This window comes from Salmo trutta, chromosome 19 (assembly GCF_901001165.1).
Source record: "Salmo trutta chromosome 19, fSalTru1.1, whole genome shotgun sequence".
Taxonomy (NCBI): domain Eukaryota; kingdom Metazoa; phylum Chordata; class Actinopteri; order Salmoniformes; family Salmonidae; genus Salmo; species Salmo trutta.
The window spans coordinates 50,558,631-50,572,945 of NC_042975.1; the positions used below are offsets into that span (position 1 = coordinate 50,558,631).

General features: G+C 41.7%; 1 protein-coding gene across 1 annotated transcript in view; it reads left to right on the top strand.

Annotated features, from left to right (window-relative positions):
• The first annotated feature begins 11,208 nt into the window (after positions 1-11,208).
• LOC115154933 (eukaryotic initiation factor 4A-I) overlaps positions 11,209-14,315 on the top strand; it is a 48,805-nt gene continuing 45,698 nt past the window's right edge. The window contains exon 1 of the mRNA XM_029701654.1: positions 11,209-11,332. Coding sequence (XP_029557514.1) covers positions 11,310-11,332 — 23 coding nt within the window. The 5' untranslated portion in view covers positions 11,209-11,309. The remainder of the gene's footprint in view (positions 11,333-14,315) is intronic.

The following is a 14,315-nucleotide window of genomic DNA, read 5'->3' on the forward strand; positions in this document are numbered from 1 at the left end:
TTAGGACATCTACTTTGTGCATGACATAAGTAATTTTTCCAACAATTGTTTACAGACAGATTATTTCACTTATAATTCACTGTATCACAATTCCAGTGGATCAGAAGTTTACATACACTAAGTTGACTGTTCCTTTAAACAGCTTGGAAAATTCCAGAAAATGATGTCATGTCTTTAGAAGCTTCTGAAAGGCTAATTGACATCATTTGAGTCAATTGGAGGTGTACCTGTGGATGTATTTCAAGGCCTACCTTCAAACTCAGTGTCTCTTTGCTTGACATCATGGGAAAATCAAAAGAAATCAGCCAAGACCTCAGAATTCTGGTTCATCCTTTCCAAACGCCTGAAGGTATCACGTTCATCTGTACAAACAATAGTACGCAAGTATAAACAGCATGGGACCACGCAGTCGTCATACCGCTCAGGAAGGAGACGCGTTCTGTCTCCTAGAGATGAAGGTACTTTGGTGCGGAAAGTGCAAATCAATCCCAGAACAACAGCAAAGGACCTTATGAAGATGGTGGAGGAAACAGGTACAAAAGTATCTATATCCACAGTAAAACGAGTCCTATATTGACATAACTTGAAAGGCCGCTCAGCAAGGAAGAAGCCACTGCTCCAAAACCGCCATCAAAAAGCCAGACTACGGTTTGCAACTGCACATGGGGACAAAGATCGTACTTTTTGGAGAAATGTTCTCTGGTCTGATGAAACAAAAATATAACTGTTTGGCAATAATGACCATCATTATGTTCGGAGGAAAAATGGGGAGGCTTGCAAGCCGAAGAACACCATCCCAGTCGTGAAGCACGGGGGTGGCATCATCATGTTGTGGGGGTGCTTTGCTGCAGGAGGAACTTGTGCACTTCACAAAATAGATGGCATCATGAGGCAGGAAAAGGATGTGGATATATTGAAGCAACATCTCAAGACATCAGTCAGGAAGTTAAAGCTTGGTCACAAATGGGTCTTCCAAATTCACAATGACCCCAAGCATACTTCCAAAGTTGTGGCAAAATGGCTTAATGACAGCAAAGTCAATGTATTGGAGTGGCCATCACAAAGCCCTGATCTCAATCCTATAGAAAATCTGTGGGCAGAACTGAAAAAGCATGTGAACAAGGAGGCCTACAAACCTGACTCAGTTACACCAGCTCTGTCAGGAGGAATGGGCCAAAATTCACCCAACTTATTGTGGGAAGCTTGTGGAAGGCTACCCGAAACGTTTGACCCAAGTTAAACAATTTAAAGGCAATGCTACCAAATACTAATTGTGTGTATGTAAACTTCTGACCCACTGGGAATATGATGAAAGAAATAAAAGCTGAAATAAATAATTCTCTCTGCTATTATTCTGACATTTCACATTCTTAAAATAAAGTGGTGATTTTTTATAGGATTAAATATCAGGAACTGTGAAAAACTGAGTTTAAATGTATTTGGCTAACTTGCTGACCAGACCGACACGTCACGTGCGCGAACGTTGCAAAATAAATGTAGAAATCCATGTTATTCAATAATTGCACCCACACTGCTCACGCGCGTCAACGAGCGTCTGCGTTGCCAAGGGCTAAAATAGAAGTCATTCCTATTTCTGACGCAGATCGCGCTGAAAGTCCTGCCTGTCCCATCTCCTCATTGGTTTATAGAAGCAGGTACCCACGTGCCATCTCCTCATTGGTTATACCCACGTGAGTGATTGAAAGACGAACTGTTTTGCAGGTCGTCGTGGTAATACTGTGAAAGTTTAGATGCCAATCCCCATATAAGTTCAAAGATGAAAAAGCCTGGAAGGAGGAGAGATGACTAGAAATGATTCGGTTGACCGCATTATGTGTGGATTAATTGTCGGAGTAGAGGACCTTGTGCATTTTAGGTAAAATAACAACTCAATGTTTATATCCCAGGACAAATTAGCTAGCAACAGCAAGCTAGCTAAATAGGACAAATTAGCTAGCATGTGCAAGCTAGCTAGCTAAATTGCCATACATGTTTAATGCTTTTCGACCTGTCCCCAAATTAATGTAATTGGTTCAGAGTTTTTGTTTTGATATTTTAACCTGCGTGTCGCGATCGCGTTTGGTGTGGGGGGACAAAATAAATATATGCACGATGGCGCACACGCGCAGCCGGTTTGAGTTCCGTGTAAGGTGTATGTAATCTTCCGACTTCAACTGTATATGCGGTGTGCTACAGTAGAAACAACATAAGTTATACAGAAACTATTGTTATAATGTAATAAGGCACTTACTTTGATAGGAACCCACACATGTGTAAATGTATTATAAGTAAGGAAAACAACAAGGAAGGCAATTCGGGCGCCAGACGGAAAATGCGCCAGGGGAAGAAGTTAGTGCAGGTTTTGTTCTGACTGGAGATGCGCAAATGTCTGCAAACTTGACCTGGGGAAGCAGGAGTGCTTAGGTTCTCATCGAAGACAGAAGTTCGTCTGGCTCATCTATCTAGTCCTCGCCTTACATTAGCATAGCATGCCTCAAACCTAAATTGTCCGCCACAGTGAAATGTGCTACTTCTATGTGAATTAATGAGGAGGTGGAAAAGACCTCATGTCAAACTGTTTGAAAATACACACACACACACACACACACACACACACACACACACACACACACACACACACACACACACACACACACAAATCAGCACTGACTATAACTTCATTGGATATTGTTGTATGTGTAAGCAATAGCTAAGATAGCTATGCAAAGTGTCAGATAGTTAAGAATTTACAGTAACTGCAGTTCATTATTACTCAGTCAATAAGCACCATCAGCCAGCCAAAAGATCTAGTTAACTTACAGTGCCTTGAGAAAGTATTCACTCCCCTTGACTTTTTCCACATTTTGTTGCGTTACAGCCTGAATTTAAAATAGATTAAATTGAGATGTTGTGTCGCTGGCCAACAGACTACCCCATAATGTCAAGTGGAATTATGTTTTTGTACATTTTTACAAATTAATAAAAAATGCCTTGAGTCAATAAGTATTCACCGCTTTTGTTATGGCAAGCCTAAATAAGTTCAGGAGTAAACATTTGCTTAACAAGTCCCATAATAATTTGCATGGACTCACTCTGTGTGTAATAACAGTGTTTAACGTGATTTTTGAATGACTACCTCATCTCTGTACCCCACACATACAAGTATCTGTAAAATGCCTCAGTTGAACAGATTCAACCACAAAGGGAAGTCTTCCAATGCCTCGCAAAGAAGAAAACCTACTGGTAGATGGGTAAAACAAAACAGACATAGAATATCCCTTTGAGCATGGTGAAGTTATTAATTACACCCATTCACTACAAAGACACAGGCGTCCTTCCTAACTCAGTTGTCGGAGAGGAAGGAAACTGCTCAGGGATTTCACCATGAGTCCAATGGTGACTTTAAAACAGTTAGAGTTGACTGGCTGTGAAAGGAAACTGAGGATGGATCAACATGTACTGTAGTTATTCCATAATACTAACCTAATTGACAGCGTGAAAAGAAGTAAGCCTGTACAGAATAAAAACATTACAGAACATGCCTCCTGTTTGCAACAAGGCACAAAAGTAATACTACAAAAAATGTGGCAAAGCAATTAACTTATTTCCATGAATACAAAGTGTTAGGTTTGGGGCAAATCCAATACAACATATTACTGAGTACCCCTCTCCATATTTTCAAGCATAGTGGTGGCTGCATAATGTTATGGGTATGCTTGTAATCATTAAGGACTGGAGAGTTTTCCAGGATAAAAAAAGAAACAGAATGGAGCTAAGCACAGGAAAAATCCTCCAAAGCTCCATTGTCCTGAGTCTGCACAACTCTGCCAGGACCTAGGATCAAGGGAGATACTAAAGTGTTTTAGAACTATATCTCTTGACACAATGATAAAAATAATCATGGCCTCCAAACCCTCAAGCTGCATACTGGACCCTATTCCAGCTAAACTACTGAAAGAGCTGCTTCCTGTGCTTGGCCCTCCTATGTTGAACATAATAAACGGCTCTCTATCCACCGGATGTGTACCAAGCTCACTAAAAGTGGCAGTAATAAAGCCTCTCTTGAAAAAGCCGAATCTTGACCCAGAAATGATAAAAAACCATCGGCCTATATCGAATCTTCCATTCCTCTCAAAAAAAATTGAAAAAGCTGTTGCACAGCAACTCACTGCCTTCCTGAAGACAAACAATGTATACAAAACGCTTCAGTCTGGTTTTAGATCCCATCATAGCACTGAGACTGCACTTGTGAAGGTGGTAAATGACCTTTTAATGACGTCAGACCGAGGCTCTGCATCTGTCCTCGTGCTCCTAGATCTTAGTGCCGCTTTTGATACCATCGATCACCACATTCTTTTGGAGAGATTGGAAACCCAAATTGGTCTACATGGACAAGTTCTGGCCTGGTTTAGATCTTATCTGTCGGAAAGATATCAGTTTGTCTCTGTGAATGGTTTGTCCTCTGACAAATCAATTGTAAATTTCGGTGTTCCTCAAGGTTCCGTTTTAGGACCACTATTGTTTTCACTATACATTTTACCTCTTGGGGATGTCATTCGAAAACATAATGTTAAATTTCACTGCTATGCGGACGACACACAGCTGTACATTTCAATGAAACATGGTGAAGCCCCAAAATTGCCCTCGCTAGAAGCCTGTGTTTCAGACATAAGGAAGTGGATGGCTGCAAACTTTCTACTTTTAAACTCGGACAAAACAGAGATGCTTGTTCTAGGTCCCAAGAAACAAAGAGATCTTCTGTTGAATCTGACAATTAATCTGGATGGTTGTACAGTCGTCTCAAATAAAACTGTGAAGGACCTCGGCGTTACTCTGGACCCTGATCTCTCTTTTGAAGAACATATCAAGACTGTTTCAAGGACAGCTTTTTTCCATCTACGTAACATTGCAAAAATCAGAAACTTTCTGTCCAAAAATGACGCAGAAAAATTAATCCATGCTTTTGTTACTTCTAGGCTGGACTACTGCAATGCTCTACTTTCCGGCTACCCGGATAAAGCACTAAACAAACTTCAGTTAGTGCTAAATACGGCTGCTAGAATCCTGACTAGAACCAAAAAATTTGATCATATTACTCCAGTGCTAGCCTCCCTACACTGGCTTCCTGTTAAGGCAAGGGCTGATTTCAAGGTTTTACTGCTAACCTACAAAGCATTACATGGGCTTGCTCCTACCTATCTTTCCGATTTGGTCCTGCCGTACATACCTACACGTACGCTACGGTCACAAGACGCAGGCCTCCTAATTGTCCCTAGAATTTCTAAGCAAACGGCTGGAGGTAGGGCTTTCTCCTATAGAGCTCCATTTTTATGGAATGGTCTACCTACCCATGTGAGAGACGCAGACTCAGTCTCAACCTTTAAGTCTTTACTGAAGACTTATCTCTTCAGTAGGTCCTATGATTAAGTATAGTCTGGCCCAGGAGTGTGAAGGTGAACGGAAAGGCTGGAGCAACGAACCGCCCTTGCTGTCTCTGCCTTGCCGGTTCCCCTCTTTCCACTGGGATTCTCTGCCTCTAACCCTATTACAGGGGCTGAGTCACTGGCTTACTGGTGTTCTTCCATACCGTCCATGGGAGGGGTGCGTCACTTGAGTGGGTTGAGTTACTGACGTGGTCTTCCTGTCTGGGTTGGCGCCCCCCCCTTGGGTTGTGCCATGGCGGAGATCTTTGTGGGCTATACTCGGCCTTGTCTTAGGACGGTAAGTTGGTGGTTGTAGACATCCCTCTAGTGGTGTGGGGGCTGTGCTTTGGCAAAGTGGGTGGGGTTATATCCTGCCTGTTTGGCCCTCTCCGGGGGTATCATCGGATGGGGCCACAGTGTCTTCTGATCCCTCCTGTCTCAGCCTCCAGTATTTATGCTGCAGTAGTTTATGTGTCGGGGGGCTAGGGTCAGTCTGTTACATCTGGAGTATTCTCTTGTCTTATCCGGTGTCCTGTGTGAATTTAAGTATGCTCTCTCTAATTCTCTCGTTCTCTCTTTCTTTCTCTCGGAGGACCTGAGCCCTAGGACCATGCCTCAGGACTACCTGGCATGATGACTCCTTGCTGTCCCCAGTCCACCTGGCCATGCTGCTGCTCCAGTTTCAACTGTTCTGCCTGCGGCTATGGAACCCTGACCTATTCACCGGACGTGCTTGTTGCACCCTCGACAACTACTATGATTATTATTATTTGACCATGCTGGTCATTTATGAACATTTTAACATCTTGACCATGTTCTGTTATAATATCCACCCGGCACAGCCAGAGGACTGGCCACCCCTCATAGCCTGGTTCCTCTCTAGGTTTCTTCCTAGGTTTTTGGCCTTTCTAGGGAGTTTTTCCTAGGGAGTTTTTCCTAGCCACCGTGCTTCTTTCACATGCATTGCTTGCTGTTTGGGGTTTTAGGCTGGGTTTCTGTACAGCACTTTGAGATTTCAGCTGATGTACGAAGGGCTATATAAATAAATTTGATTTGATTTGAGTTCAGTCTGCTTTCCACCAGACACTGGGAGATTAATTCACCTTTCAGTAAGACAATAACCTAAAACACAAGTCCAATCTACACTGGAGTCGCTTACCAAGAACTCCAGCTAATATATGGAATCATTTTAGGATGGTCATAGCAAGGATCATTTAGCTATTTGATTTTGAATTTTAGGACCCCCTTTAGGTATCCCCCCCAAAATATAAAACAAATATTTGATGAAAGATTGAATTTGGCATTACTGCTATTAGCCAACAGAAACACATTGAATAACAGATTCATACATGGAAAAACAGATAGTAAAGAACAGATGAAAAATGTTTGTATTGAAGTGTCTGTCCTATAACTGAGAAATATAAGAAAGATCAGGAAACTATATATTTTTAATATACATATTTAACCACTTTTTTAGGTGGTTATATACTTCCATTCATTTTTTAAACTGGTACCGAGCTGCCTTCAAGCGACTCTTGAGGCTTGTGGGGGTTGTAGAGAGTCTCACCTTTCCATAGAGTGGTCATATTCGTTTATAGGCCAACCCGTTCAGATGCAAAATGCGTTTCCGTGAGAAGACCGATTTTCGGATGTCTCATGGTTTGACAAACACCTCTGTAGCTCGGTCACCTTCCACCGCAGATGCGGAAGGCCACCAATAGCGGATATGGTGGATTTAGACGCAGCCCATGCAAAAAATAGATGAACCGTTTAAAATAAATATATATAACACTAATTAGATTTCCACGGGGGCGCGGAAATTTACTTGAGGGTTAGATCTACAGTGCATTCAGAAAGTATTCAGATCCCTTGACTTTTTACACATTTTGTTATGTTACAACGTTATTCTAAAATTGATTAAATAAAACATTTTCCTCATCAATCAATATCCCATAATGACAAAGCGAAAACCGGTTTTTAGAAATGTTTGCACATTTATAAAAAAATTAAAAAACAGAAATACCTTATTTACATAAGTATTCGGACCTTTTGCCATGAGACTTGAAATTGAGCTCAGGTGCATCCTGTTTCCAATGATCATCTTTGAGATGTTTCTACAACTTGATTGGAGTCCACTTGAGGTAAATTCAATTGATTGGACATTATTTGGAAAGGCACACACCTGTCTATATAAGGTCCCACAATTGACAGTGCATGTCAGAGCAAAAACCAAGCCATGAGGTCGAAGGAATTGTCCGTAGAGCTCCGAGACAGGATTGTGTTGAGGCACAGATCTAGGGAAGGGTACCAAAAAATGTCTGCAGCTATGAAGGTCCCCAAGAACACAGTGGCCTCCATCATTCTTAAATGGAAGAGGTTTGGAACTACCAAGACTCTTCCTAGAGCTGGCCCGCCCGGCCAAACTGAGCAATCGGGGAAGAAGGGCCTTGGTCAGGGAGGTGACCAAGAACCCGATGGTCACACTGACAGCAGACCAACTGGCAAGTGTCTTCACTGACATTTTCAACCTCTCCCTGACCGAGTCTGTAATACCTACGTTTCAATCAGACCACCATAGTCCCTGTGCCCAAGAAACGAAGGTAACCTGCCTAAATGACTACCGCCCCATAGCACTCACGTCGGTAGCCATGAAGTGCTTTGAAAGGCTGGTCATGGCTCACATCAACACCATCATCCCGGAAACCCTAAACCCAGTCCCATTCGCATACCACCCCAACAGCTCCACAGATGATGCAATCTCAATTGCACTCCACACTACCCTTTCCCACCTGGACAAAAGGAACACATATGTGAGAACGCTGTTCGTTGACTACAGCTCAGCGTTCAACACTATAGTTTTTTCAACCTCTCCCTGACCGAGTCTGTAATACCTACATGTTTAAAGTAACAAGGACATATCTGATATGGGCAGAAAGTTTAAATTCTTGTTAATCTAACTGCACTGTCCAATATACAGTAGCTATTACAGTGAAATAATACCATGCTATTGTTTGAGGAGAGTGCATAGTTATGAACTTGAAAATGTATTAATAAACCAATTAGGCACATTTGGGCAGTCTTGATACAACATTTTGAACAGAAATGCAATTGGATAAGTCTAAAACTTTGCTCATACACTGCTGCCATCTAGTGGCGATAATCTAAATTGCACCTAGATTCCTAAATCATATATTGGCCTTTCTCTTGCATTTCAAAGCTGAAAAAAATTAAAATAACTCGTTTCTTTCGTTGTATTATCTTTAACCAGATCTAATGTGTTAAAATTCTCCTACATTCATTTCAAATTTCCACAAACTTCAAAGTGTTTCCTGTCAAATGGCATCAATAGTATGCATATCAGTGCTTCAGGTCCTGAGCTACAGGCGAAAATGGAAAAAAAGGGTCTGATCCTCCTTCTGCCCCAAGCCATAAGACTGCTGAAAAATGTATCAAATAGCCACCCGGACTATTCTACACTGCTGCTACTCGCTACTGCTTATTACCTATGCATAGTCACTTTACCCATACCTACATGTACATATTATCTCGACTAACCTGTACCCCCGCACATTGAATCAGAACCGGTGCCCCCTGTATATAGCTTCATTATTGTTATTTTATTGTGCTACTTAAAAAAAACAATATTGAGTTTATTTAGCAAATATTTTCATCTCTCTATTTTCTTAACTGCATTGTTGGTTAAGGGCTTGTAAGTAAGCATTTCAGGGTAAGGTCTAAACCTGTTGTATTTGGCACATGTGACCAAAAACATTTGAATTGATTTATGGAGATGGGAGAACCTTCCAGAAGGACAGCCATCTCTGCAGCACTCCACCAATCAGGCCTTTATGGTAGCGGCCAGACGGAAGCCACTCCTCAGTAAAAGGCACATGACAACCCGCTTGGAATTTTCCAAAAGGCACCTAAAGACTCTCAGACCACCAGAAACAAGATTCTCTGGTCTGATGTAACCAAGATTGAACTCTTTGGCCTGAATGCCAAACATCACGTCTGGAGGAAACCTGGTACCATCCCTATGGTGAAGCATGGTGGTGGCAGCATCATGCTGTGGGGATGTTTTGTCAGCGGCAGTGACTGGGAGACCAGTCAGGATTGAGGCAAAGATCAACGGCGCAAAGCACAGAGAGATCCTTGATGAAAACCTGCTTCAGAGTGCTCAGGACCTCAGACTGGGGTGAAGGTTCACCTTCCAACAGGATAACAACCCTAAGCACATAGCCAAGATATTACAGGAGTGGCTTCTGGACAAGTCTCTGAATGTCATGGACTGGCCCAGCCAGAGCACGGACTTGAACACCTTCGAACATCTCTGGAGAGACCTGAAAATAGCTGTGCAGCGACGCTCCCCATCCAACCTGACAGAGCTTGAAAGGATCTGCGGAGAACAATGGGAGAAACTCCCCAAATACAGGTGTGCCAAGCTGTTAGTGTCATACCCACGAATACTCAAGGTTGTAATCGCTGCCAAAGGTGTTTCAACAAAGTCCAGAGTAAAGGTTCTGAATACTTAAGTAAAAGTTAAATGTCAGTTTTTGTATTTTTAATACATTTGCAAAAAAATCTAAAAACCTGCTTTGCTTTGTCATTATGGGATATTCTGTGTAGATTGATGAGAAGACAAAAAATATTTAATCTATTTTGAATTCAGGCTGTAACGTAACAAAATGTGGAAAAAGTCAAGGGGTATGAATACTTTCCGAATGCACTGTAGCTCTGGTCGGGCAGCTTCATCTTATAGCAGGTTGAGGGACTAACTTACTTCCACTAGCTACTACTAGCATGTCTATAGCCACAAACCAGGTAGTGCAAGCCAACTTTGTTCAGTTGTTGTTGAGTTTGTTCTATTGGCATGCTAACTTCAATATCAGTTATGTATCTTAGCTAACATTATCATTTTTATTGTCCTGTCACACTCACAGTATAATTAAGCAATAAGGCCAGAGGAGGTGTGGTATATAGCTAATATACCACAGCCAAGGGCTGTTCTTAAACACGACGCAACCCAGAGTGCCTGGACACAGCCCTTAGCCGTGGTATATTGGCCATATATCACAAACCCCCAAAGAGCCTTATTGCTATTATAAACTAGTTACCATCGTAATTAGAGAACTAAAAATAAATATGTTGTCATAGGTGGTATATATATACACCACAGCTGTCAGCCAATCAGCATTCAGGGCCTGAACCACCCACACCTCCTAAACCCAGTGAATATTCTATTAGGAGCCGTGTATGAAAAAATATAGTTATTAGTTATTAACAAATATAGTTATTTGTTTTCGTTATTACATTTCCAATTTTGACACAATAAATTAGAAAACAAGTTTTTCCACTCTGTTTTGAGTAGGAATTCAAAATAATGAAATTATAAAATGTTTTCACGGATCTTTCTGACACATTTTCGGTTTTATTGGTGACCCACTCTTTGACAGTATGCACATCTCTCTCATGGTGTGGCTTTAAAATATTTATTTCATTATTCTGGAGAGAAAAAAATCTAGCCAGAACATTACTGTTTTCAGCACCTGAATATCTTTTGCCAGGTTCAGTACTGACAGCACTGTATTTTGTCATTCGCCGGACTCAAAATGATGTCTACTGCGTCATAGTTAAGAACTTCGATGAATGTATTTTTCCTTGTTTGGTGTTGTTGCAGGGGAGGAACGAAAAGACGCGTCCTTTCACTCCTATGATGTTGAAAAAGGCGTAGACCACAAGTTTAATGACGTCTTACATACCCAATAAAATATCCCAATGGGTGTGGCCAACATTGAACGATAGTCCCCTTCTGCAATCAAAACTGTACTTTCCAGATCACGTTGTGGTACCTAAAACATTTTTTCGGCGTATTCGCCCTTTGTGACAATGTCGGCAGATTATGAAGAGAGGTAAAGAGCCCAGCAATTTTTTTATTATAACCAGTTATACGTTGATATGATAACACTGTCAGTCCAGCAATTCCGTGATTTTTTCCCCCGTTATAAAATGCAGCATGCAATTTTATCTAGCTTGCGTTAGCGATTTCCTTGTGCTGTCGTTTTAGTGCAACGTTAGCAACTGTAAACTAGCTTCTGGTAGTCTGGTTGGAGTTGCTAGCCATGTCTCTAACGCCAAGCCGTTTGCACATTTTATCACGTTATAACATGTTAACTAGCTTGTTAGCGAATATTGTGCCATGAATTGTAAACACTGATTTGCTGGTCAGCTCGCGAATTGACTGACTTTGCAGGCGAGCTGCTAATCGGTTAACTAAAATAGTTAGCTACCTAACGTTAGCTATAATTTGGCAGGCGAACACCAGACAGAGGTTGCGGGAAAATGGTGGCCTGTCTCACCACCAGCAAGCCCCGCAACCGTGCACAAATTATGTTCTGCCCCAGTGAGTGTCTTTAGTCATGTTTAGCTACGTTAGCTAACGGACCCTAATTTGCTAGATAATGTAGTGTCTAACGTTAGCTGGCTAACGTTACATTTCTTAGCTACCCCAAATGTTAACGTTATGTGTACGAGCTTGTACAAAATGGAAGGATTTGCTATCGGATTGACTGTTGCTAGTATTTAGCTAATTCCAGCTAAAGTAGTATGGTTATCCCTGCTGAATGTGTAGTAGTGCCGTTTTGCTAGCTAGCTTCTAGTAGTAGGCTAGGCGTTTAATCACGGGGTTTAAATGTCCACTAACGTTAGCGCCTAGCCAGCGAACCCCCACCAATTTTGTTATCCACAATGACCACTCGTACTGTTCTCTTCAAAACCTCTGTCTGAACACAATAAACTGTATGGGCGTGTTTAAATCGTCTGCATTGGGAAGACGTGAGCAAATGTATCAGAAAACACGTTTCGATCCACAGTAAAGTCATAAAAAAAAACACAAGTGTGATGGAAACAGGAAGTGTTGGTACAATGTTATAAATGTCAACAGACTACCAATATTTTGTGTCTGTAAAATGTATCATGTGACGAATTGCGGTGGAAACGTTTTCTTTCACAATTGTTGCTAGAATAACCATGTGTAGGTACATTTCAGGGGTTATGGTTCTGTCACTGTGTACGGTTACATGCACAAAATGAGATTATTGTGGATAGTCGGATTAATATAATATTTCGATTAAAACGTTTACATGCTTTGCAAGAACGATTTCCCTAATAATCCTATTTACATGGACGGCACTTTTCAGGTGTTCATGATAGATGCCGGTGCAAATAAACGTTCTACCACAGCGACCATGCTATTTTTGGGAAGCATATTTGATTGAGTTTAGACATAAAGTTTGTATGTGAAAACTACTGTAACATGCTGTCTAGACGGGGCGTGCGTGTGCCATCGCGCGCATGTGGAGTTTGTCCAGCCACACCAGACGCGATCAGGACACACTGGTTGAAATATCAAAACGAACTCCGAACAAACTATATTAATTTGGGGACAGGTCGAAAGGCATTAAACATTCATGGCAATTTAGCTAGCTTGCTGTTGCTAGCTAATTTGTCCTGGGATATAAACATTGGGTTGTTATTTTACCTGAAATGCACCAGGTCCTCTACTCCGACAATAAATCCACAGATAAAAGGGTAAACCAAGTTAGTTTCTAGTAATCGCTCCTCCTTCAGTCTTCTTTGGACTTCATATGGCGGTTGGCAACAAACTTTAATGTGCATTACCACCCAACTGGACTTGAGTGTGGACCTCAGTAAATATTTCAATCACCCATGTGCTCATAAAAACCAATAAGGAGATGGGAGGGGAAGGACTTGCAGCACATGAAGCATCACAAATAGAACCAAGTTCTATTGTAGTGCCTGGCAACGCGGATGCTCGTTGATGCGCTGAGCAGTTTGGATGCAATGATTGAATAACATGTATGTGTACATTTATTTTGCAACAGTCGCGCACATAACGTGAGCGGTGTGGTCTTACATCATAAATTGGGTGTTTCTCAAAATGCATATTACTGTGCTACAAGCATGCAAATTGGAGCACTGGAGGGTTGGAGTATGAGTCCAAATCAAAATGGGCGAAACGGAGCAAGGAGGGTAGTTCTCGAATGCATACTCAGTTTGTACATATTACGGAAAGTATGCAAAGAATTATGACGCAACCAAGCAAAAAACAAGGCAAAATTTATTGAAATCAATGGGGCCATTATTTGAGCTGAAGCGAGATCAAATATACTCTGACTACGGAATGAAATGTTGCCTATTCACATCTCATATGATGCCGGTAGGGCTTACCCCAATTAGTCGACTGGTAATCGATTGTTTGGCTGTTGGTCGACTGAGATTGTTTTAGTTGAGCTGTAATATATATATGACTTGTTAGAGCATTTTTTCCCTCATCAATCTACACAATACCCCATAATGACAAAATGAAAACAGGTTAAGAAATTTTAGCCAATTTATTTAAAAAAATCTGATATCAAATTTTACATAAGTATTCAGACCCTTTACTCTGTACTTTGTTGAACCACCTTTGGCATCGATTACAGCCTCGATTCTTCTTGGGCATGATGCTACAAGTTTGGCACACCTGTATTTGGGGAGTTTCTCCCATTCTTCTCTGCAGATCCTCTCAAGCTCTGTCAGGTTGGATGGGGAGCGTTGCTGCACAGCTATTTTCAGGTCTCTCCAGAGATGTTTGATCGTGTTCAAGTCCGGGCTCTGGCTGGGCCACTCAAGGATACTCAGAGACTTGTCCCGAAGCCATTCCTGCATTGCCTTGGCTGTGTGCTTAAGGTTGTTGTCCTGTAGGAAGGTGAACGTTTGCCCCAGTCTGAGGTCCTGTCTCTGTACTTCGGTCCGTTTGTTGTTCCCTCGATCCTGACTAGTCTCTCAGTCCCTGCCGCTCAAAAACATCCCCACTGCATGATGCTGCCACCA